The sequence below is a fragment of the Daucus carota genome, chromosome 3 (assembly GCF_001625215.2).
Source record: "Daucus carota subsp. sativus chromosome 3, DH1 v3.0, whole genome shotgun sequence".
NCBI classification, from domain to species: domain Eukaryota; kingdom Viridiplantae; phylum Streptophyta; class Magnoliopsida; order Apiales; family Apiaceae; genus Daucus; species Daucus carota.
The window spans coordinates 12,969,546-12,994,770 of NC_030383.2; the positions used below are offsets into that span (position 1 = coordinate 12,969,546).

Genomic DNA, 25,225 nt, shown 5'->3' on the forward strand with positions numbered 1-25,225 from the left:
GCATAGCACGGGCCAAAATGCTATGAGCATATTTTTATTGAAATAAAAATTTGATAAAGGAGCATATTTTTATTTAAATAACTTGACAATAAAAAATTTTACATACGGTGTACTATAATTTTTTGTTATTTTATTTAAGATTCGAGGAGTCGCCGTTAGGCGACGCCGAGAAATTTTAATTCTATAGTCGTTATTATTTTGGTGTCTTTTATAAATATTTTAGAAAATAATACCTGATATTTTTGATTATTTAACAATACATATAATGATTTGATAATAGATCCATAAAGTTATAAATTTTTATTCCAAACATGAAATATTATTATTATATTAAATATTTGATTATATTAATGATACTAATTAAAAATCTATTCCGTTATAAAATCAATACAGAATCTATTCCATTATAAATATTTATCACGTATATCTTTTTATTATCAATTTTCAATATAAGCAATAATCGTAGCATATAATTGTAGTAATCTAACTGAATGATGACTACATATGTATATCTTTATTGATGTATTACCTTAAGGTTATTTATTTCTTAACCTATTTATCAATTTTTATTAAGGAAGGGAGGAAACTCTATCATTTGCATATTCACCTTAATTTTATAATTAAGGTATGGATGGAAGCTTTATGATACGCATAATCAGGTTAAGTTTATAATCATTTATGTTTCTAAACACAAAGATTTATATCGTCCGCGCCATTATAGTTTTTGTTGCGTGATTTTATTTTTTTTCAATCGACATTCGTATATATTATGCTTAACATCTACAACGCACTGATCGTCAATAACATAACTCGAGTATTTTGACTCTTACATACGTTGTCTTTCATAACTTATATCTTATATCATACTGTTTATTAATAAAAAAATGTATAGTTTAACTAGATTAAAAAACAAAAAATTATATCCGTGTGCGTAGCACGGGCCAAAATGCTACGAGTATATTTTTATTTAAATAAAAATTTCATAAATGAGCATATTTTCATTTAAATAACTTCATAATAAAAATTTTACATATAGTTTATTATATTTTTTGTTATTTTATTTAACATTCGAGGCGTCGCCTTTAGACGACGCCAAGAAATTTTAATTATACAATCATTACTATTTTCATATCTTTTATAAATATTTTGGAACATATTACCTAATATTTTTGATTAATTAACTCTACAAATAATGATTCGATAATAGATCCATAAAATTATAAATTTTTATTCCAAACATGAATTATTATTATTATATTAAATATTTATTTATATTAATGACACTAATTAAAAATCTATTCCGGTATAAAATCAATACAGAATCTATTCCATTATAGATGTTTATCGCGTATATCTCTTCTTATTATCAATTTTCATTACAGGCAATAATCGTAGCATATAATTTTAGTAATGTAACTGAATTATGACTACATATGTATTTCTTTATTGATGTATTACCTCAAGGTTAATTATTTCTTAACTTATTTATCAATTTTTATTAAGGAAGGGAGAATACTCTATCATTTGCATATTCACCTTAATTTTATAATGAAGTATGGATGGAAGAATTATAATACGCATAATCAGGTTAAGTGTTTATAATTATTTATGTTCTAATACAAAGATTTATATAGTCCGCGTCCTCATAATTTCTGTTGCATGAGTTTATTTTTTTTCAATCGATATTTGTATATATTATCTTTAACATCTACAACGTACTGATCGTCAATAACATAACTCGAGTATTTTGACTCTTACATACGTTGCCTTTCATAACTTATATCTCATATTATACTGTTTGTTAATAAAAAATGTATAGTTCAACTAGATAAAAAAACAAAAAATCATACTCGTGCGCGTAGCAAGGGCCAAAATGCTAAGAGTATATTTTTATTTAAATAAATTTTTCATAAATGAGCAAATTTTCATTTAAATAACTTAACAATAAAATTTTTACATATAATTTATTATATTTTTTGTTATTTTATTTAAGATTCGAGGCATCGCCAAGAAATTTTAATTTTATAGTCATTACTATTTTTATGTCTTTTATAAATATTTTAGAAACAATTACCGAATATTTTTTTTTATTATTTTAACTATACAAATAATGATTTGATCATAGATACATGAAGATATAAATTTTTATTCCAAACACGAAATATTATTATATTAAATATTTGGTTATATTAATGATACTAATGAAAAATCTATTCCGTTATAAAATCAATGCAGAATCTATTCCATTGTAGATATTTATGATGTATATCCTCTTATTATCAATTTTCAATAGGCAATAATTATAGCATATGTATAGTTTTAGTAAGTAACTGAATTATGACTACATATGTATTCCTTTATTGATGTATTACTTTAAGGCTAATTATTTCTCAACATATTCACCTTAATTCTATAATTAAGGAATGGATGGAAGTTTTATAATACGTATAATCAGGTTAAGTTTATAATTATTTATGTTTCTAAATTCAAAGATTTATATAGTCCGTGTCGTCATAATTTCCGTTGTGTGATTTTTTTTTTTAAACTGACATTCGTATATATTAATTTTAACATTTGCAACGTATTGATCGTCAATAACATAACTCGAGTATTTTGAATGTTACATACGTTAGTTTCATAACTTATATCTCATATCATACTGTTTGTTAATAAAAAATTTATAGTTTAACCAGATAAAAAAAATCATACCCGTGTGCGTAGCACATGCGAAAATGCTACATGTATATGTTTATTTAAATAAATTTTTCATAAATGAGAAAATTTTCATTTAAATAACTAAATAATAAATTTTTTACATATAGTTTATTATAGTTTTTGTTGTTTTATTTAAGATTCGAGGCGTCGCCGTCAGGCGACGCCGAGAAATTTTAATTATATAGTCATTACTATTTTTCATATCGTTTATAAATGTTTTAGAAACAATTATCGAATATTTTTTTATTATTTTAACTATACAAATAATGATTTGATCATAGATTCATGAACATATAAATTTTTATTCCAAACATGAAATATTATTATTATATTAAATATTTGGTTATTGTAACGATATTAATGAAAAATCTATTCCGTTATAAAATCAATACATAATCTATTCCATTATAGATATTTATCACGTATATTCTCTTAGTATCAATTTTCAATATATGCAATAATTATAGCATTATATAATTTTAGTAATGTAACTAAATTATGAATACATATGTATTCCCTAATTGATGTATTACTTTAAGGTTAATTATTTCTTAACATATTTATCAATTTTTATTAAGGACATGAGGAAACTCTATCATCAGCATATTCACCTTAATTTTATAATTGAGGAATGGATGGAAGCTCTGTAATCTGCATAATCAGGTTAAGTTAATAATTATATATATTTCTAAATACAAAGATTTATATAGTCCGCGTCGTTATAATTTTTGTTGCGTGATTTTATTTTTTCAATCGACATTTGTATATATTATTTTTAACATCTACAACGTACTGTTCGCTAATAACAAAACTCGAGTATTTTGACTCTTACGTACGTTGCTTTCATAACTTATATCTCATATCATACTGTTTGTTAATAAAAATGTATAGGTTAACTCGATAAAAAAACAAAAAACATACACGTGTGCGTAGCACGAGACAAAATGCTAATAAACATTTAAAATTCTATAATTTAAAACTCATAATAAATAATTTGACTGCGCTGATTACCCGCCAGATTTGGGGTTAATCACGACATAAAGTATAGATTAAGTTTTTTTTTTTAAAGCAAAGTATAGATTAAGTCGATAAAAATCAAAGAATCAATACCGTGTGCGTAGCACGGGCCAAAAAAGCTAGTATATATAGCCGGTAAGAAGTCAAATCTTTTTTTTTTGAAAAGGAAAATAAATTTCCATTGATACTAAATATCAAAGATACAATGTTCGACGGAACAGAGTTTCTTTCATCCACAAAAGTATACCATCTAACCGAAGAGTAAGCTAGTACTCCCGGACGCTTAGACGATATGACCTTTAATGTCCGAAAAGAAAACCCACTAATTGGGCCTCGTTAAAACCCCGCAAGAGTAAAAATCCTATGGGAAAAAAACTGAAGGGGGAAAAAGTGTACCCTACAAAGCAAATATACATCCTTTACAAAGAAATTACAAGATAAACTCGTATCCTCCGATGCTAAAATGATTTGTACACTTATGTCCTTTTCCATCTGCTACCTCTAAAATTCCGTAGAGTCAAATATTTAACATTGAACCTGCAAGATATTATAAACATTAAATAAAAATAATTAGCGAACACTAAAGATAAAATAGTATGGAAACAATTCAAATACACCAACATTAAATAGTAATTAATTAAAAATAAAAACACGTCAATAAATGACACTTAATTGTGGTCAAAATATTCCACAAACATAACTCATAAAAGAGACAATTAAGCGTTCAATTAAGGCACAATTAACAAAACATTAACGCCGCAATTAACGCTGCAATTAAGGCACAATTAACAAAACATTAACGTCCTCAATAAATGCACAATTAACGCCCTTAATTAAGGCACAATTAATGTTTCCTTTCTGAAACCGACACACGAATCTCATTCTGATCTCGGAACTGCCGCGATCACCGCCATCCTCTTCGGCCACCACCGCTACCTTATCTCTTCCGTACGCGCGACCATGGAGTCATTTGCCGAGTGATGTCGATAACTTTCTTTAGTTTTTATATATCCCTGAAAAAACAAAAAAAAACACAAAACAGACGAGCATCCAGGGGATTGCTCTAAAAGCTTTTAGATGTATGATGACTATGAAATTATGTTGTCGAGTTTTGTCGCAATTTTTCACGGAACTCAAAATATTATGAGAAAAACGATGCAATGAATATCGAAAAAAACAGAAATAATGGGAGACATGAACGAAAAATGACATACCAGCAAAAGGAAGCATACTTTATGTTTTAGTTATTATGAAAAGTAGGAAATATACTGTACGGCCGACCTCAGAAGAGACGTTGTTGATGAAGCTTCGAATCATCGAAAACAAGGCAGTGATTTTGGCAGTGACGATGATGACGTGGCGGTGGTAGCTGCCTTGCTCCCTGTATACAAAGAAAATATAGTCAAGCTCATCTACTCTGGTACAATATTTCCCATAAAATATTGGATGAGTCACCGAGAAAATGTAAGTAATCTGGTGCTTAGCCGTCCACTTTGAAAAAGTTATATCAATTACAGTAGTATAGTAAGAGCATCTCCAACGGCGTTGGCTATAATCGTTGGCTAAATTGGACCTGCAAGCCATTATGTAAAATTTGTCGAACCTGTAAGACATTGTGTTTCAATGGTATTGGTTATATTGGTTGGCTATAATTTAAACATAGTATGCCATTAATATTTTAGATTGTTAAAATAGAATATATCAGTTTAATATAGTAATAAATGATGTGTCATCTTCCTACAGATTTCTTCCAGACCTGTAGAGGTTCGACAAATATAATCATCCATAAGAGGTTGGCTAAAATTATAGACAACAGATTAGTGTGGTTGGAGTGCTATTTTTTCAGGATGTTGGCTATATTTTTTATTTTTAGAATGCGAACTCATTTTTTAGCCAAGGGTTTTGTATGGTTGAAGATGCTCTAAGAAGTCAAATCTAAATACATAACATATATAGAATTTTTTCTGTATTATGTCATTTCTTCTACTATTCCTGCAAAGTATTATATTAAATTTGAAAAATAAAAAAATGATAAAAAATATTAAAATTTGTGTAATTGAGGAGATGCAAGTTATTAAACTTAAAATGAACGAGCCTTTACGGAAACATACAGTGCAGTCCACGGAAATTGAGTAGCCACCAAAATTCTATCGATTATCTAATGTGTGCTCAAGGGCACACAATAAGCACCAACTCTCATGAAAATGGTTTCATTTGATTGGTGGATTTGATGTTAATGCAAGGAGGCCATTAACATTTATTATCTATCTACCAATCAAAATCTAGTATTTTCATGAGAAATAGTGACTATTGTGTGCACATAGGCACACCATAGAAAATTGAATTTCTATTTTCAATAGAACTTTTCTGTTCATTACTTTCGATATTACTTCATCTTTCGATACCATTTAGTTTATGTGGCACGTTTGGATGTATAAAATCTCTACACACACAACATCGATTTGTACTTTATATATCAAAAAAGAAAAGAACATTTTTTTACATTTTAAATTCATGAAAATCCAAATTTAGCACAAATTATAAACAGGCAAATAAATAGAAATAGAGGAAATAGTTTAAAAGTAAGTAAATTACCATGTACATGTTGAGAAAAATATTTATGAACTTGACAATAAGAAGACAAATATTCATGAAGTAATTCGATGGGTTAAGTCCACAGAACGGCCTCAATTATTCACAAGTGATTCGAAAATTGAAAAAGCGAGATGGGCTTCTTGACAGATATTCGATTTCCAGCACGGGCCAGTTTACCTGAGCCTGACAGACAAGCTAGAATGATGCAGATGATCGAGTGTTCTCTTGACAAAACCAAGCTTATATTTTTGTGCTTTAAGCCCTCGTACGTGTGCAAGTATTGCTCATGAAACGGGGCTTTATAAGGAGGAAAAAGCCCAAAGCAACTGAATAATTGGGGTGGAGAACTGTGGACGACTGGACGGGCATTTGTTTGCAAATTGTCGGACACAAGGAATCTTAGGACATTAGTTTATATTATATGAAATATAATAATTATATTAAGGGAAAATAGATTTTTTTGTCACCGAACTTATTATGTTTCAACTAATTTTTTTTTCCTTTTAGTCACTGATGTTAGGTTCGGAATTTTTTTTGCCACTAAAGTTAGGTTCGGATTTGATTATTACCATTATATTACTTCTTTGTAGTATTATTAAAATATAGTGATAACCTGTAATATTTTGATAATTTGATATATGTCTATCTTTATATATAGTACTTTTATGTACTCAAGATCGTTTATCTTCGGTGATAAGAGTTAAACACGCATTTTACGGTTTCTAAAAGTGTACTCTCATAAATTATTTTATTTTTTCTTCCGAATAAAAATTTAGTGTTTGAATTTTTATACGCAAAAAGAAAATCGCATAAATCATCGAAGATTAAGTTTTCCTCTTTATTTATTTATCTTTATCTTGAAAATTATAATAAGATAAAGTTATTAAAAATTATGAGGATAAATTTAAGAGAGATCTTAGGCCGAACTAGGTGATTGAAACTTTAATAGTGAAAGATGATGCATCGTATCACTCAATTAGACTTTATTTTATCATGAAGAGCATAAATTATTTGAAGTCATTGATTCCATACTGATGATTTAATGAATGTTTAGAATTCTAATTACGATTTTTCCTGATTTTAATATTATATCACCTCATTTTATGTTATTATTGCTATATACAAAGATATAAACATACATCATATTATCGAAAAATTATATACTATCACTATGTATTAATGATGCTACAAAAAATTATCACAATGCTAATAATCATATCCGAACCTAAGTTAGTGACTAAAAACAAATCCAAAACTAACATGAGTGACTAAAAGGAAGAAAAAAAATAGTTGAGTGGCAAGTTTTTAAAAACATAATAAGTTCGGTGACAAAAAAATCTATTTTCCCTTATATTAATTATAAGGCATAATTATAAAGTATATTGTTGGAGTTAATATACAATTTTTTTGTCTTAAATCATTATGACACTATATTTTACTATTACTCCCTCCGTTCCTAAATAATAGTCGCTTTGACTTTGTGCACGTAATTTGAGGTGTACAAAAAATATACTTCTATATATTATTTTTCAATTTTTTTTTTCTGAAAAAAAGTTTGACATCTATATTTTTATTCAAAAATTTTTTTAAAAATAATATGTAAAAATACGTTTTTATTGCATCTCAAGATACGTGCAAAAAGTCAAAACGACTATTATTTAGGAACGGAGGGAGTATATTTCTAAGACCTAGTAGGACATTATGAAGACCATTATTAGGACATTATTGAACTTGCTGACCTAATGATATAAGACATTACTAAAAAATATTAAATCAATTTTTTATAGCATGTCCTAAATTTTAACTTAGAATATCATTTAATAAATATTATTCCGCATCTTTTACAGATATATGAAAGGCTTCTGACCATATTTCTTCGTAAGGCAAAAACATATAGATGAAGAGCAGAAATATTCTAAATATCTGTCAATTGCAGAGGAAAATCACATAAATGCATAAAATAGAGTCAATTATTATAAATGCATGAAATAGAGTCCAGTCTTAGTAAATTATCAAGAGAATTTAGAGCATTTATATAGAGTCCATCAATGGAAAGTACAGATTCATCGGGAGGGTCTCAGCAGCAGCCGCAGCTGCCACCAGGCTTTCGCTTTCACCCCACCGATGAAGAGCTCGTCCTTCACTACCTTAAGAAAAAGGCCGCCTCTGCTCCTCTCCCTGTGGCCATCATCGCTGAAGTCGATCTCTATAAATTCGATCCATGGGAATTGCCAGGTGATTAATAAATAAGTAAATATATATTTTTCATGAGTATATTTGTTCGTGTTTATGTGTGTTTTATTGTGTGAAGTGGTTCGAAATTTTCAGCTAAGGCTTCATTTGGAGAACAGGAATGGTACTTTTTCAGTCCAAGAGATCGGAAGTACCCGAACGGAGCCAGGCCGAATCGGGCAGCAACTTCAGGGTATTGGAAGGCCACAGGAACGGATAAGCCCGTGCTCAGCTCTGGAGGAACTCAGAAGGTTGGTGTGAAGAAGGCACTTGTTTTTTACGGAGGGAGGCCGCCTAAAGGGATCAAAAGTAATTGGATCATGCACGAATATCGTCTTGCTGATAATAATAAGTCTACCAACATGAAGCCTCCTGGCTGTGACATCGCCAATAATAAAAAAGGATCCCTGAGGGTGAGTAATATTAAATTCCCAAATCTTGTATCGTTTTTAAAACTATTATTGTTTTCTAGAAGTGTTATGGTAAAATTTATTGATGATTTGGTTTTATTTGTAGCTTGATGATTGGGTGTTATGTCGAATCTACAAGAAGAATAATAGCCAAAGGCCGTTAATGGAACACGAAAGTTGTGACTCTATGGGAGATATGATATTAGGATCAATAAAATCAGAGCCCTGCGTTCAAATTGGGCAGCAACATCCTAAGCTTCCGGGAAGTTATGGTGCAATGCTTGAAAATGAACAAAGCATGTTGCAATCTGCGCCTAATTTAGCCAGTCTAATGTCTATGAAACGAGGTCTATTTTGGGAGGAAGACGGAGGCCCATCTTTGGCAAACAAGAGGTTCCTCACGGCAGATCATCAGAATGATGAAGAAGGAAAGACCGTGCAGGATGATAATGGCTCGATCTCCATGGCCAGCTTTTTGGGTCAGTTTCCACAAAGTACACAAGCGGATGAGGCGATGCACCAGCAGGGACCAATGCTTGGAAATCTGGGTGATGGGGCTTACAGAGAACAGCATAATTTCAATCAGTTACAATCCAACATGAACTGGTACACCTGAATCTCGCAATATATATCTAGAATGAATTGGGATTATGATATATATATTGATCATCTTTGTTATATTATGTAGTATATATAGATTAATCATATATATACATATATGAACTTCGTTTGAAGATGCTATATATTCGCATATAGTTCTGGCAAGATTAAAGGTTGGAATTAGCTAGGTCGATCGAGTAATGGTGCTGCGTATAGTAGTCTACTTGGTTGAGGATTTTGTAACCTCAACATATACATATTTGTGTAGGCGAGTAGAAGAAATTTGATATATGTACTGTGTGATGTTTGTGAAGCTACTTGGTGATGTATAAAAATAAATACAGTGTACTTACTGTAATATTAAGACGTTAATTTTGAGTTGTTATGATATACAGTGTGATCTCCTATATGTACTAGCAAGATAAATGATTATACAGAGAGTAAATATATTTTCTGCTAAAAGCTGAGTGAATAGAATTAACATACGGTGGAGCAGCGGTCACAAGCATTTCGAGAAAGTCGGGATTGCTAGTCGTTGGAAGAGTGATATATAGGGGCTGTTTGGAAGACAGAAGCAGAAGCTGCTTCTGGCTTCTGCTTCTTTTGAACCGTTTGTGTAAATAAGTAGAAGCACTTTTAAGAAGCTGAGAATACTAGCTTCTCTCTCACAGCTTCTGCTTCTTTTCCAAACACTTTATTAACTTATTTACTTTTCACTTCTACTCCACTTCTTTAGTTTAAGTAAGAAGTCACTTCTTTTAAGCTAACCCAAACGGCCACATAATATTGATACTTGATCAGTCGACATGTTTTGAATATGATGCAAGACTATCGAATCATGGCATGCCACCGAGACAATTACATATGTTTATATGCAGCATATGCGTGTGTGTATGAGCAGAACCAAAAGGATTTACGGTGCCGCATATGTATAGGGTAAGGGCACCCCAGAAACGATGAACGTTTGCATGTGGGGAATGGCTTGAGGCACGAGTGTGCTGTTAAAAAGTAGTTCGAAAAAGTGTGATTAGAAAGGTGTTTTAATATAAACCAGATAATGGTGTGATAATTTACTTGATATTTTCATATTTTAAATTATAATATAAAAAATTAATATTTTTGGTGAGATTTGATAGCAAAATCTTCTTCTAAAAGCTGAAAAAGAGCTTTTGGAAACATAGGACTTATTTTTCATAAAACTAGCTTTTAGCTCAAAAACTATTGTTCGGAAAAAAACTTTTCAGATTTATTAAACAAATTTCCACATGCTTTTCGGCGAAAACTTTAATTTGTTGATGTCAAATGAAATATCTTAGTAAGTTGTTAGACCTCGTAGACTTTGTTTTATTTATTCGAAATCAAAAAAATAAAGAAACAAAGAAAGAAGAAAGAAAAAATGAAAAAGAAGAATAAGTTGTTTTTATGTCCCCAGAGTCTTCAGTTTGTGGAAGTATATGTCGCTTAATGGGTTCATATAAAATTAGATCTACAATCTGTTATTTGTTCTTCAATTTAATATAAGATATATATGATATTAACGTTCATATATTATTATAACATACTTATGTCATTAACGTTCATATATGTGCTTAACAGTGTTAACAAGTAATTAAAATGCTCCTTACTTTGCGCATAATTTACTGAAACAAGTCTAAACAAACACAGGCAGGGCAAGCTAAGTGCATATGTATTTGTCCAGGCAAATGAACGTGATAATTATCAAATTATATTCTGCAAAAGGAAAATAAAGTAGAAGAGCTTGCTTACAACTTACTGCAATGTATCTACACGCCCACCTCATATCAACGTCAACACTCAACTCCTTGATTAATTACTCATACCCACAAATGCTCTATTCAGCACTTCCATAACTCAAGCCATGCATTCATCTATTTCATATATTTAAAGAGATGTCTGCTTATTTCTATATACTATCTGTAATTAGCAATAATAACCATTCTTACTTGATATGAGTTTAATTAACATTTGCATCATAATATGAGTAACGATACATGTTCCAAATTAGATACAAAATTTGTTACAAAGTGATGTGATGGTTTGAAATAATTTAAGATGTACTGTTTAATGTATATGAACGAACGGATCTATTATTAAAATAAAAATATAACACGTGTCATTTTCCGATTAATAATGTACACAATTTGGTATCTATAACATTTTCTCTTATATATGTGTCACTGTAATTATAATAAAACGCAACCTTGATGATATATATGAGTATGATGGAGTTTTTTACTTTCTAGGACTAACAAAATATACATAACCAGAAATTAATATAAGAAACTTATCTTGAGGTCATCATTAATGCCTCTGATTGACATCTTCGAAAGGGAATGAAGTGCAGGAGAAAGAAAAAGAAGGCATATCTAACATTTCTATATAGAATAGATACTAATTGTGAGGTATATAAGCTTGCATTGTCAAAAAAAAAATACTTCTTTATTTTTTACATAAACAATACGAATAAGTGATTATAACTTGTAAATACAGAAGTCGGGCTTAAAAGCCATAGCCAAACACCCTTCTCCAGATAGCTTGCTGACATAATGTTATCTGATCTTTCTACTGAATACTATTAAACGCATACATGCACATCTAGCTTATATTCCAAAACACTTCAAGATCAATCACTACGACAAGTGATGCAATCAAGATTTCAAAATTACACACTATGGCTTCTAATATTTAATTTCAGGTCGGCCTTAAAGTATATTTTTTACTATATTTCATAATAATTAGAACATAGCTAGAGTATGTTTAAAAAACGCATATTGAATCTCTAAATTTCAGCCAGAAAATTGAACAGTCCGTATGAACCACCTTTAGAAATATCTACTGGTTCCACAGAAGCAATCAAGAAATCACTGATTTCTCTGATTGGATGTCCGTATAGGAGCGGATCTAGCGAGAGACACGGGAGGACACATGTCCTTCCTAACTTTTTTTTACATTTTTTATCATTCTAAATATTACAAAATTATACAAGTGCTCCTGTAAAATTAAAATATATAAGTATTTTTCGAAAATTTACTTGATGTCTCTCGAAGTTCGAATCCTAGATCCGCCCCGTGGTGACAGGTGACATGCACAAATATCTGATGATAATTTATGGGATTATCTCTAAGTTGATCATGAAAGTAGAATAGATGTATATCTGAGAGCGTTGGTTGTCATGATCTTTCACGGGGGCATGCATGACAAGACCATTAAACTAGGTATATAATTTATTCGATATGAGCAAAGATGAGTGAGTTGTTGACAACAAGCATGGCCGTAGCTTCCTCTTCTGCTGACTTTGGGACCATCAAATCATGTTTAAAGAAGAATCATTATCTTCTAACCACACAATATTTTTGTTATTTTTTTTATTGCGACTTTCCTTTTTTAGCAAAGAGTACAGAATTACTTTTATACGTATCATATCATTAGTGGCTTAATTTGGCATTAGATAATATGCCACACCATATTTGTATGATCATAATGCACTAATTTTCTTCTGTGCTTAAAAATCTTTTGGAGAAAGCTCGCCTTAAATCCTCCCCGTCCATTTCGTGAATGGGTGTCAGCTATACGATGGATACGAATGTTTAGGCGTATACGTATGGTTTATACCTAGTAATTATACTTTTTTGTTTTTTGTTGAAATACCAAGTATGTATACTTACGTGTGTACAATAATTTTGGAGTAAATACCTTGTTAATAAGGGGTAAAAGTTGTGCAAATTTGTATAGCATAATCACATATAGGTATAGATTACAATTTAAATACTCCTTGTTTCTTTACGTTTGATAAGAATTGTTAAAATTTTCAGCTTGGAATGAAAATCGTGAAATACAATACTCTCTCCGTTTCAAATTAGATGTCCACTTTAAAAAAATCACACAGTTTAAGAAAAATGGTTGTTCGCAAGTTAATTGCATTAAATGATCAAAATATGTGGAGTGAGATTGATCTAGGAAATATAAATAAGAGATATGTGGAGTAGGATTGACTTTGGAAATATGATTTTGCATTGAAAATTGAAGTGGAAAAGTAAGTTGAAACAAAAAATTTTCTTGAAAGTGGACATGTAAATTGAAACGGAGGGAGTATTAAAAACTAGTGTAATGGTGTTTTAATTATTTATATTCTACTCAAATTTTTCTCATACATTTATTTCTTTTACGAGATATAATCGTAGGTGATTTGTACAAAATATAATAATTGCAAGATAGATGAAGTTGATACTGTAACAAGGAACAAGGCTAGGGTGATGGCCTAATGTTATTATCAAGAGGAAAGTATTAATTGTGATTTCCCAATTACAAAATTTGAATAATCACAATCTTCTTGACCTATGTTCCTCGTAAGAATTTCAAAGTTACTCAGAATTGCGCAAGAAATTCTCATAGGTCATGTAAAACAAATATGAGACGAGTATAACCTGAGAAAAAAAAAATGAGATGAGAATAATGGAAAAAGTTTCATTATTTCTTCGACTTCAAATTAATCAAAGTGTTTGAATTTTCACCCTTGAATTCAATAAGTCTATCACGTTTCTGGCATGTTTTTAAACTCATTTACTAGCATTTTTATTCTATTTACCATGTAACATTGGTGATTGATATATGTAACTTGGTCACTGTTTCGACATCACTAAAATTATTAGAAAATCTATCTCCCACTTCTTGTAGGTACTCGATAATATTTTAAACTTGTATTTCGTATTTATTTGTCCAAGGATTATTAGACGACAATGTATCGGGAGGGAGGTATTGATTATGATAAGATCTTTGTCCCGTTGCAAGATTTGAGGTTATCAAAATGTTCTTGGCATATGTTGTTTGTTGCTCGCAAGAATTTCAAAGTTATCCGGACGTTTCTATTTTTTTTTTATTTTATTTTTTTGAAAATGAGAATAAATCTCACGAGTAAGAATCGACAATTCACCGTGATAATTCTTTCATTCAAGAAAGTTTATTATCTAACCGTCGGACATGCAAGATGATCGGAGAAATTTAGACAATAAAACTTTAATGTCCGAAAAGAAAAACCGGTCTTCTTCCAAGAATCCTGAAAATAAAACAAAGAAAACAAGAAAAATATAAGATGATATATATTAGATTACATAAATTATAAAAATAAAAATATATCCAAAAATTAATTATTAATAAAATCACGTGTATATGCATGAGCTAATCAAAAAATTTACACAATTATGATAACTCATAATTGAGACAATTAAACTCTTAATTAAGGCACAATTAATAAAATTTTAACGCTCTTAATTTTATTTTTTTTTCCCAAATTAACGCCCTTAATTAAGACACACTAAAACCCTTTAAATAGATACAATTAACATCCTCAATTATGAGGCACAGTTTACGCCCTCAATTATAAGGCCCAAATAACGCCCTCAATTATGAGGCATAAATAACGCCTTCAATTAAGGCACAATTAACGTTTTCCTTTCTGAAGGCGGATCCCTAGAACTGCCGTCCTTTCTGAAGGCGGATCCCTAGAACTGCCGTCGCTGCAACCCTCATTCACCGCCACCATTGCTACGCTCTCTCTCGCATATGACCGCAAAACCGTAAATTCAGATTATCAACCGATTACTCAGCATGACACAAATCAAACAAAAAATTTAATTAAAATCAAAAAAATACTATAATCAACAGCAATTAATCACAATTTAATCAAACAAAAAGAAATTCATTCAACTGGAAAATAAATGAACGAAAGACGCATACGTTTCATCTTTGACGTCGAGATTGATGAGCGCGGACTGAGCGGACTCGATCGAGTCAGAACGGAGCATATCGACGAGCAATATCATTTAAAAAGAATAAAGAAGATAAATATATGTGAACGTGAATATAAATTTCTAACCTCTAAAGTGGAATGATTAAACATGAATAAAATGACGAAAATCATTCCACGATGTTTGAATTTTCATCTGAACTTCAACTCGATCGAGCGCCACGCAAGCAGATCGCCCCGCTTCTTGAGTTGAACGGGGTTTAAAATGAGTATATTCCGGACGTTTCTATTGATAACTCTAACTTTAACGTATTTTATTCTTATAAAAACACGAATCATCTAACTTTCTTTAATTTAACATTTTCTATCTCTAGACAAATATGAAGTCTATACAAGATAAGTAATATATTTTTCTTTACCAGCGAAAAAATATAAAATATGCAAAATATGATTTAATATTATCAAAAATACATTATCACATATTAGTATTAGAAAAATATTTATAAATAGATAATAAAAATATTTTATTGTTTATACTACCAATTTATAATATAAAAATATTATAAAAATTAAATTTGTAAGAGAAAATATAATTAGATAGTTCATATGATTTAATCAAATTTCCATTCATTATCATAGAATTATCAATTTAAAAAATTTATGACATCCAACAATACTAAACAGATAATAAAATAATATTAAAAATTAAATCATAAATATTAAATTTCGAGTTATACAGTTGTTATAGAACTAAAAACGGGAGTGAGCGATTCGTGCTTTGGACTGGTCTCGGTGCGAGATGCCTACGTATCTTCTGCGTGGAGAAGAATCAAGTCCAAAACGTAGTTCTAGTTATGAGGGGTAGAGCCCTTTATATAGGCGCTTCAGAGTCAGAAGTCGGATGGAAGTATGATTCCATGTATCAGACTTCTTATCAAAGTATGCCTCGAGGCAAGAGATAAGATAGAACTCCTATCCTTTCGTTGCTGACATTTATACGAACTCCGGGATGTTTATCTGTTAGAATCAGATGTATTATGGAACTTGTATTCGTAACTGGACCTTCGTATGGGCTTCGAGTCCGTTAAGCCTATCTTTTGGTCCATATTTATCTGGTCCGGAGCGTTATTGGGCCAGGACGGAATTTCTTATGATTAGACCGGCTATGCGGGCCTTTATTGGATCGGGTCGTAGTACTTAAGAAACCCAATCCCTATCATTTGCCCCCCAACTTTTGACAAATATCGCAGTAATTTATCGAAAGTTTACAGGAGTTTTAATATCGAGCATTATGCACTTTGCCACACTTCTTACCGAGATGAGGTCTTCGGGTGTTCTCGTATTTTTCGGGGCTAAATTCTATTTTACTGGAATTTTTGGGGATTAAATTCCAATTTTTTTTAATTTTTTTTTTTAGAATTTTTCAAGCCTTTTAATAACTTTTGAGAATTAAATCTCAAACTTCCAGACTCCAATTTTGGAATTTTCAGATGTTGATTAAAGAATTAAATAATCCTTTAATTGATCATTCAATCCTTGAATGAAAAGTGTCTCCTGGGCGTGCCTTGCCACGCCAAGGAGATATGTATAATACCACGCCTAGGAGACATGTCTCCTGGGCGTGGTTGCATTAAGCCGGCCAAGGCTGGTTCTTATGATGCTTCCTTGGCGTGCTTAGACACGCCAAGGAGACATGTTATGTGCCACGCCTAGGAGGCATGCCTCCTGGGCGTGGATGGATGATGCCCGTTTAGGATTGCCAAGTCGATGCTTCCTTGGCGTGCTTTGGCACGCCAAGGAGGCATGTTTTTAACCACGCCTAGGAGACATGTCTCCTGGGCGTTGGTAAGAAAGGCCTATCATAGCTCGTCAAGTTGATGCTTCCTTGGCGTGCTTTGGCACGCCAAGGAGGCAAGTTTGCTAGTACGCCCAGGAGACATGTTTCCTGGGCGTGTATAGGTAAGGCCTGTCCTGGCTGATTAAGATGATGCTTCCTTGGCGTGCCTTACCACGCCAAGGAGGCACGTTGTTTAACAGGCCTTGGAGATACGTCTCCTGGGCGTGGGTTGGTGATGCCCATCACAAATTGAAGAAGTTGTTGTTCTCTAGGCGTGCCATGCCGCGCCTAGGGAACATAGTTTTTAACCAACGCCAAGGGATACGTGGCTATGAGATTATCGACGCTTTTGTTCAACAAGTGAATGTGCCCTGGGCGTCGCATGCCCCGCCAGGGAAACATTGTGCGTACCACGCGTAGGAGTCATTTTTAGGACTATAGTCGTGTTATATGTTGTGGGCCTTAGTCTATAAACTTGTCAGGCCTATATTTCGGATTATTCTTTTATTTTATTTTTGTGAGTGTCTTCAGGAATTCTCGAGACCCTTCTAGAATAGGTTCGAATTTTTCAAAATCATGGGCTTCCCGCCTGTGACCTGGGTTTGTGACCGGCCCAAAGCCCATGTTACCGGTAGCAACCTGTTCATTTTAGGGTTTACCGGCAAGTGAACCGGGTGTGGTTTGCCTATATAATGAGTGATCGAGAGTTCATTTCTCATTTCACTCAAAAGTTTCCAAGTTTAAGTGCTAGAAAACCCTCTCAAACACTCTCAAAATTCTCTAGTTTCTCGGCGAACTTTGAGGCGTTTTTCCGGCAATCTTCACGTTTTTCCCAGATTCCGGCCGATATTCAAAGCTTTTTCCAGATTCCGGGCGATCTTCAAAGATTTTCCCAGTTTCCGATAAGTCTTCATCTTTCTTCATCTGTTCCCGGGTTCCAAACCTTCAACCTTTTGAAGAACAATGGCGGATTCCTCATCCTCGCAGCAATCTCAACAATCTCAACTGTCTCAGCCTCTGGTGGCCAATCCAAGGGTCAATCGAGGTAAAAAATCTCTTGTTCATGCAAGCGTTTTTTCTCTTCGCGACTTGCTTTCTGAGTTTGGTCAAGCTTTTCCAAATTTACTCCATCTAGATGCATACAAATTTCCTTCTAAATATGATCAGAAGGACGTTGATGCCATCGCTTATCTGTTTGGCATCAACGGGCCTTATAGGGCCGTGGCCCCAGGCCCAAACGACCGAGCCTGCTACCCAAAGCCTGGGGCCCTTAGAATCTACAAAGAAACTTTCTATGCGGGCTTTCGGTTACCCCCACCCGAGTTTGTCTTTAGGCTCTTAGCGGAGGCCCGTGTTTGCCCGACCCAACTTCAGCCCAATGGGTGGAAGTTCATTTATTGTTTCTTGGTCCAATGTAGAAAACACGGAATTGAGCCCAGTGTTTCTGTATTTAGATACCTTTTTAAATTTGTCAACGCGCCCAATGATGAGGGTTGGGTCAAAATCCAGTATAGGAGTTTGGCCCGTAGTATCTTCGTTTCGGCCACCGCCCCTGATTCGCTTCCCCACTGGAAAAAACAGTGGTTTTACTTATATCTAAACGAGGGGAACTGGGCCGATTACTTTTATTCGAACTTTAGTAAAGCCGAAGATGGGCCGGTTAGGTCCCTAAAGTTGGGGGTGGAGGAGGAGGCCGCGATAAAAATCTTGACCGGAGATTGCCTCCACCATTGCTCCGTTCTTGTTTCTGAAGCCTCGCTCCAGGAACATGGGCTTAGCGATTTGGGCCCAGAGGGTAATTTACTTATACCCTTTTTTTTTTTGGGCTTTCTCTATTTATCTTGAATTCTCATTGCTTTCCGTTTTTCGTGTGTTCACAGCCCAAGAGAGACTGAACACGATATTTGCTAAAAGGGAGAAGGCTGCGGCGAAAGTGGTGCCAGCCGAAGTCCAAAGGGTCAAGAGGCCCAGGAAGAGCGGGGCCCAGGAAGTCGTGGAGAAAGTCCCGACTTTCTTGGCCCCAAGGCCCAAATCAGTGGACGAGGACCCAAGTCCATACGTGGTCCAATGGGGCCTTTTAAACAAAGATACGATCGTGGGAGACGCCCGGGCCGCTGCGGAGTGGTCCAAGAACGTCGTGACTCCGTGCGACCGGGCCCACGTGGTCGAGTCTTCTGATGATCTGCAGATAGAGATGTTGGGGGCCCAAGCCGTCGCCTCGGTAAGGCCCAAACGACCTTTCTAAGCTATTTCTTTTACTTAGAAATTTTTCCTCCTTTTGTTTTTACTCAGGTGTTTTTTTTTTGTAGATGAACACCTATCTGCAGGCCGCCGTTCACAACTTAAAGGCGGTGAGGGCCGAGAAGTCGATCGCGGAACGTGACCGCGATCGCTACTTCGAGTCCTCGGCTGCCAATTTTGAGCAATTCAGGAAGGTCGAGGCTGAGCTCGTGGCGGAGCAGGAAAAAGTCCGCACCCTGGAGGCGGAGTTAGCGAGGGTCAAGAAGGAGGCGGTGGAGGACTTCAAGAAATCCCAGGAGTTCGAGGATCTCCTGGTGGCTGAGTACGACGCGAGCTTCCCCGAGACGTTCAAGTCTTGTTGGGTGAAGATCGTCGAGGAACTCGGTTCTCAGATCGAGGGGGTTACTTTGGAGCGGTTCCCAGTCCCCGATCTCTCAGGGAAAGAGATATCTTCGCACCCAATTGATTCCCAAGATGTGGAGATTCCAACCGTGGAACTCGAGGTCGAGGAACTCGACAAGGCTGGGGCGGATCTTGGGGAAAAAGCCCAAGACACCGAAGCCCAGGACGAGACCCCTCTTGAGGAGGCCCAGGAGACAGCCCAACTCCAGGGGAAGGACCAGGAAGACGTCTTTGATGACGGTCTTCCTTAGATTAGGCCTATTTCTAGCCCTGCGTGGCTTGCTCTTGTAATTAATTATTCAGATGTTTATACCCTTCGGGGTTTTAATTTATATATTTAAATCTTCTTTTGTTTTACTTTTATTCTCGCATATTCAGCATTCTTTACTTAGAATACTTTTCGTAGGATTAATTTAAATCTCAGAATAATCCTCGGGATTTTAATCAGAGTTGTTCTTACTTAGAATTTTTAAACTCTGAAATCGACTATTTCAAGTCCAAACTTAGGATGTTTATCTTCAATGTGTAAGTTCGATCAGAATTTGCGAACTTTTCATTGAACAAAATACAAGTACAAGCAAAAATTACTTGGATAAAGAAGCTAGATAATCCTCAGGACTTTTTATTATAGTAAAAGAAATAACTATTTCTGGAAATCAACTACATGGCAGTGGTCAACATGACCTTATTTTCGTGTTAACTACTAACTTCTGTTATCACAGAGTAGATATTAAATATAATATATCTTTAAGTTGGTCGCATGCCAACTTCTAGGGACTTCAACTCCTTCCAAGGTTTGAAGCTTGTATGAACCATGGCCTGTGACAGTCTTAACTTGGTAGGGGCCTTCCCAATTTGGAGCCATCTTGCCTTTGGGACCTACCCCTGAAGCCTCAATTTTTCTAAGTACCAGATCTCCTTCCCTGAAATATCGCTCCTTAACCCGTAGGTTATAGTAATAGGAAGCTCGTTTCTGGTTTTCCACGATCTTAGCATGAGCTTCGTCACGAATCTCATCGATCATATCAAGCGCAAGTCTCATACCTTCTTCATTGGCTCCTGGCTCATACTGCTGGACCCTGGAGGATGTATGAGTGATCTCAAGTGGCACCACTGCCTCGGCTCCATAAGCCAGCTGAAAGGGGGTTGCCCCAGTTGAAGCCTTGCAAGTGGTTCGATACGCCCATAGTATAGGAAGTATGTCGTCGGCCCATGATCCCTGGGCCTTCTCGACTCTTTTCTTCAGCCCATCGAGGATTATTCTATTGGCCACCTCAGCTTGTCCATTAGCTTGAGGGTGAGCAACTGAAGTAAAGCGTAACTCAATCGAGTAGTCCTCACAATAACTTTTAAACTCAGCGTTATTGAACTGAGTCCCATTGTCTGTAACCATGACTCGAGGTATTCCGTACCTGCAAATAATGTTTTCCCACACAAACTGAGCAACCTGCTTGGTGGTTATCTTGGCCAGTGGTTTGGCCTCAATCCACTTAGTAAAATAGTCAATAGCTACCAACAGAAACTTCCTTTGCGCGCTAGCAAGTGGGAAAGGTCCAAGAATATCCATCCCCCACATTGCGAAGGGGATAGGAGTATTGATGGATGTCAACATCTCAGGTGGCTGTCGTACAACAGGTGCAAACCTTTGACAACGATCACACCTTTTCACATAGTCTTGAGCGTGCTTTAGCATATCTGGCCAATAGAATCCAAGGCGAGTTACTTTATGAGCCAATGCTCTTCCACCGAGGTGTTGGCCACATACCCCTTCATGAACTTCTCTAAGGGCTTCCCGAGCCTCATCCGGCCTCAAACATCTTAAATAAGGGATCACAAACGATTTTCTATATAAGACCCCTTCAATGAGTACATACTTAAGGGTCCTTACCTGTAACTTTCGTGCTTCATCAGCATTAGGCGGCAGATGACCATTTTGTAAATATAACTTAATCTCATCCATCCAAGTGGACCCTGTGTCAATGGGAGCAACTAACTTTGCTTCAATGCTAGGGGTTCTTAAAACCTGATAATAAACACTTCCTGAGCATACCTCATCATCGGAGGATGCAAATTGCGATAAGGCATCAGCCTTGGTGTTCTCCTCCCTTGGCACATATTCTACCAAGCATTCTTCGAATAGTGCCATCTGGGTCTTTACAATCCTTAGATATTTCAGCATAGTCTCCTCACGGGCTTCAAACTCACCATTCACTTGGAAGACTACAAGCTTTGAGTCACCACAGACCTTCAAATTCTTTACCCTCAAGGTTCTAGCTAGACCAAGTCCAGCTATCAATGCTTCATACTCTGCTTCATTATTGGTGGTCGGAAAGTCTAGCTTAATAGCATATTCCACAGTAAAGCCATCAGGGCTTTGGAGTACAAGTCCTGCACCACTACCTTTTGTTTTTGAAGCCCCGTCAAAAAATAGTAGCCAATATTCTTTAGGTTTTTCCTCCTTAGTAGGTTCTTCTACCTTGTCTCCTTGCCCCCCGACTTCCTGGTTGCTAATGGTGCATTCAACTAGGAAGTCAGCTAAGGCCTGAGCTTTAATCGCCGTTCGAGGTTTGTATCGGATATCAAATTCTCCAAGCTCAATGGCCCACTTGATCAATCTTCCACTAGCCTTAGGGCTATGTATAACATTTCGGAGAGGTTGGTCTGTCAAGACTTCTATCTTATGAGACTGAAAGTAAGGTCTCAACTTCCTCGAGGCCGTAATCATGGCCAAAGCAAACTTTTCGATCACTGAATAATTGAGCTCCGCTCCATGCAGAACCTTGCTCACATAGTATACTGGTTTCTGGACTTTGGATTCCTCCCGAACCAAGACGGCACTTAGCGCTTGTTCCGAGACAGCTAAGTATACATACAGGGTTTCGCCCTCAACGGGTTTTGATAAGAGTGGTGGCTCTACCATATATTTCTTTAGATGTTCGAAGGCCACTTGGCTCTCGTCCGTCCATTCAAAGTTCTTAACCTTCTTTAATGCTTTGAAGAAAGGCAAGCACTTGTCTCCTGACTTGGATACAAACCTTCCCAAGGCTGCAATTCTTCCTGTCAGTTTCTGAACATCCCTTACACTCTTTGGGGGTTCCATATCCAGGATAGCTTTTATCTTGTCGGGGTTGGCTTCAATACCACGCTTTGAGACCATTAGACCCAGGAACTTCCCAGAACCGACCCCAAAGGCACACTTAGCTGGGTTTAACATCATCTTATGCGTCCTCAGGACTTCAAAGGTCTCTTTAAGGTGTTCAAGGTGATCCGCTTTGTTCAAGCTTTTCACCAACATATCGTCTACGTATACCTCCATAGTCTTTCCAATCAGATGTTTAAACATCTTGTTTGCAAGGCGTTGGTACGTTGCTCCTGCATTCTTAAGTCCAAAGGCCATAACCAAATAACAAAATACACCAAAGTCAGTGATAAACGATACCTTGGGTACATCGTCCTTGTCCATCCGGATCTGATTATATCCGCTGAAGCCATCCATGAAGCTCAGCATCTCATGGCCAGCGGTGGCATCTATTAACGTGTCTATCCTTGGAAGAGGGAAACAATCCTTGGGACAAGCATCATTCAGATCAGTAAAGTCTACACACATCCTCCATTTTCCATTGGCCTTCTTGACCATAACAGGGTTCGCCAACCATTCTGGAAATTGTATCTCTTCGATAAAACCTGCTTCCAACAACTTATCAACCTCCTGTTTAATGGCTTCTTGCCTTTCAGGGGCGAAGTTCCTTTTCTTCTGTTTAATAGGTTTCCTCGCGGGGTTTACATTCAACTTATGTGTTATGAATGAGGGGTCGATACCTGGCATATCAGCTGCTGTCCAAGCGAAAACATCACGGTTGTTCCTCAAGAACCTCACAAACTCTTGTTTCAAATCTTCCTGGAGTAATGCTCCAACATAAGTGACCTTTTCAGGTTCTTCTGTATACAATTGGATTGGAACCAAATCTTCGGCAGGCTTGCCTCTCCTTTCCTCTTCTTCTCGGACATCAAGGTCCTCTATAGGTAATACTTGCCCCCCGGCTCCTCCAGATCTTAATGCCCCAATATAACAGCTTCGGGCCATTTTCTGATCTCCTAATTCTTCCCCAATTCCGTTCCTAGTCGGGAATTTGATCTTCATGTGGTAAGTAGATGGGATTGCTTTAAAAGCATGTATTCCAGTCCTCCCAAGGATGGCATTATAGGTTGATGAGGCTTTAACGACCAAGAAATTTACCATGCACGTGGCTTGTCTGGGTTCGGTACCCATAGTTACCGGAAGTTGGATCATGCCTTCAATTTTGGTTTCCACATTGTTGAAGCCATATATAGGCATGTCTGAGGGTGTTAACTGAGTATCAGAATACCCCATCTTTTCATAAGCATCATAAAACAAGATATCCACCGAGGCTCCATTATCAACAAGCACTCTTTTTACAGACGAGTTTCCAATCACTGGGGTAATTACTAAAGGGTCATCATGAGGAAATTTCACCTTTTCAAGGTCGATATTGTCGAATGCTAGAGCATAATCGATTTTTGCCTGCTTCGGAGGTTCTCCAACTATGTTCATCACTTCCCTTGCATAAGCCTTTCTTGAATTGCTTGACGTGCCTGCAGCCGTAGGTCCTCCGGAGATTACATTAATAACAGGCCCTCGAGGCTGAGTTCTTTTGTCATCGTTGTCTCTTCCGCGGTTATCACTGTCTCGATGATTCTTGTCTCCATTCTTGGTAAATTTGGATAACTTGCCTCTTCGGATCAAGAACTCAATCTCATCCTTCAACTGCCGGCAATCATCGGTCTTATGTCCTGTGTCTTTGTGGAATCGACAATATAAATCCTTGTTACGTTTCTCCGGATCGGTCCTTATAGGCTTCGGCCATCTAACACTTTCGTCCTTCTCAATTTCCAACAGGATTTGACTCCTCGGGGCGTTAAGCCTGGCATACTCAGTAAACCTCGGCCCCATCTTCTTTTTAGCAGGCGATTTTTCCTCATCTTCCTTCCGGGAGTACTTATTCTCAGCATCATACTCCGTATCATTCCCACGCTTCTTGAAGTTGGTATTCGGTCCCTGATTGCTCTGGGATTTTCTCAAACTTTCCTCCGCCTTTATATATTTTCCGGCTCCCTCTTGTAAATCGATCATATTGTCCGGAGCCCTCTTGGCTAGAGATCGGCGAAAATTGTCATCAGTGGTGCCTTGTTGGAGTGCAATCATGGCTACCTTCTGATCTAGATCTGGGACCTTCAAGGCTTCTTTGGTAAAACGATTCATATACTCTCGGAGCGATTCGTTCTTACCCTGGTGCAAATTCATTAACGAGGCGGAGCTTTTGGCGTGAGTTTTGCTTCCAACGAACTGTCCTATGAAGGCCCTGCTCAGGTCAGCAAAACAGGAAATAGAGT

General features: G+C 35.6%; 1 protein-coding gene across 1 annotated transcript; it reads left to right on the top strand.

Annotated features, from left to right (window-relative positions):
* Window positions 1-8,207: 8,207 nt before the first annotated feature.
* Window positions 8,208-9,959, top strand: LOC108213391 (NAC transcription factor 56). Its single transcript, XM_017385182.2, has 3 exons — window positions 8,208-8,562; window positions 8,656-8,972; window positions 9,076-9,959. Exons 1-3 carry the CDS (start codon window positions 8,376-8,378, stop codon window positions 9,583-9,585), a joined length of 1,014 nt encoding a protein of 337 aa, XP_017240671.1. The 5' UTR covers window positions 8,208-8,375; the 3' UTR covers window positions 9,586-9,959.
* Window positions 9,960-25,225: the final 15,266 nt, after the last annotated feature.

What these genes read in the sequence shown, in the direction of transcription:
- LOC108213391 (XM_017385182.2), top strand. Translation starts at nt 8,376, where the DNA reads ATGGAAAGTACAGATTCATCGGGAGGGTCTCAGCAGCAGCCGCAGCTG. An exon ending in CGATCCATGGGAATTGCCAG is followed by an intron (nt 8,563 to 8,655) that starts GTGATTAATAAA and finishes CGAAATTTTCAG; the next exon opens with CTAAGGCTTCATTTGGAGAA. An exon ending in ATAAAAAAGGATCCCTGAGG is followed by an intron (nt 8,973 to 9,075) that starts GTGAGTAATATT and finishes TTTTATTTGTAG; the next exon opens with CTTGATGATTGGGTGTTATG.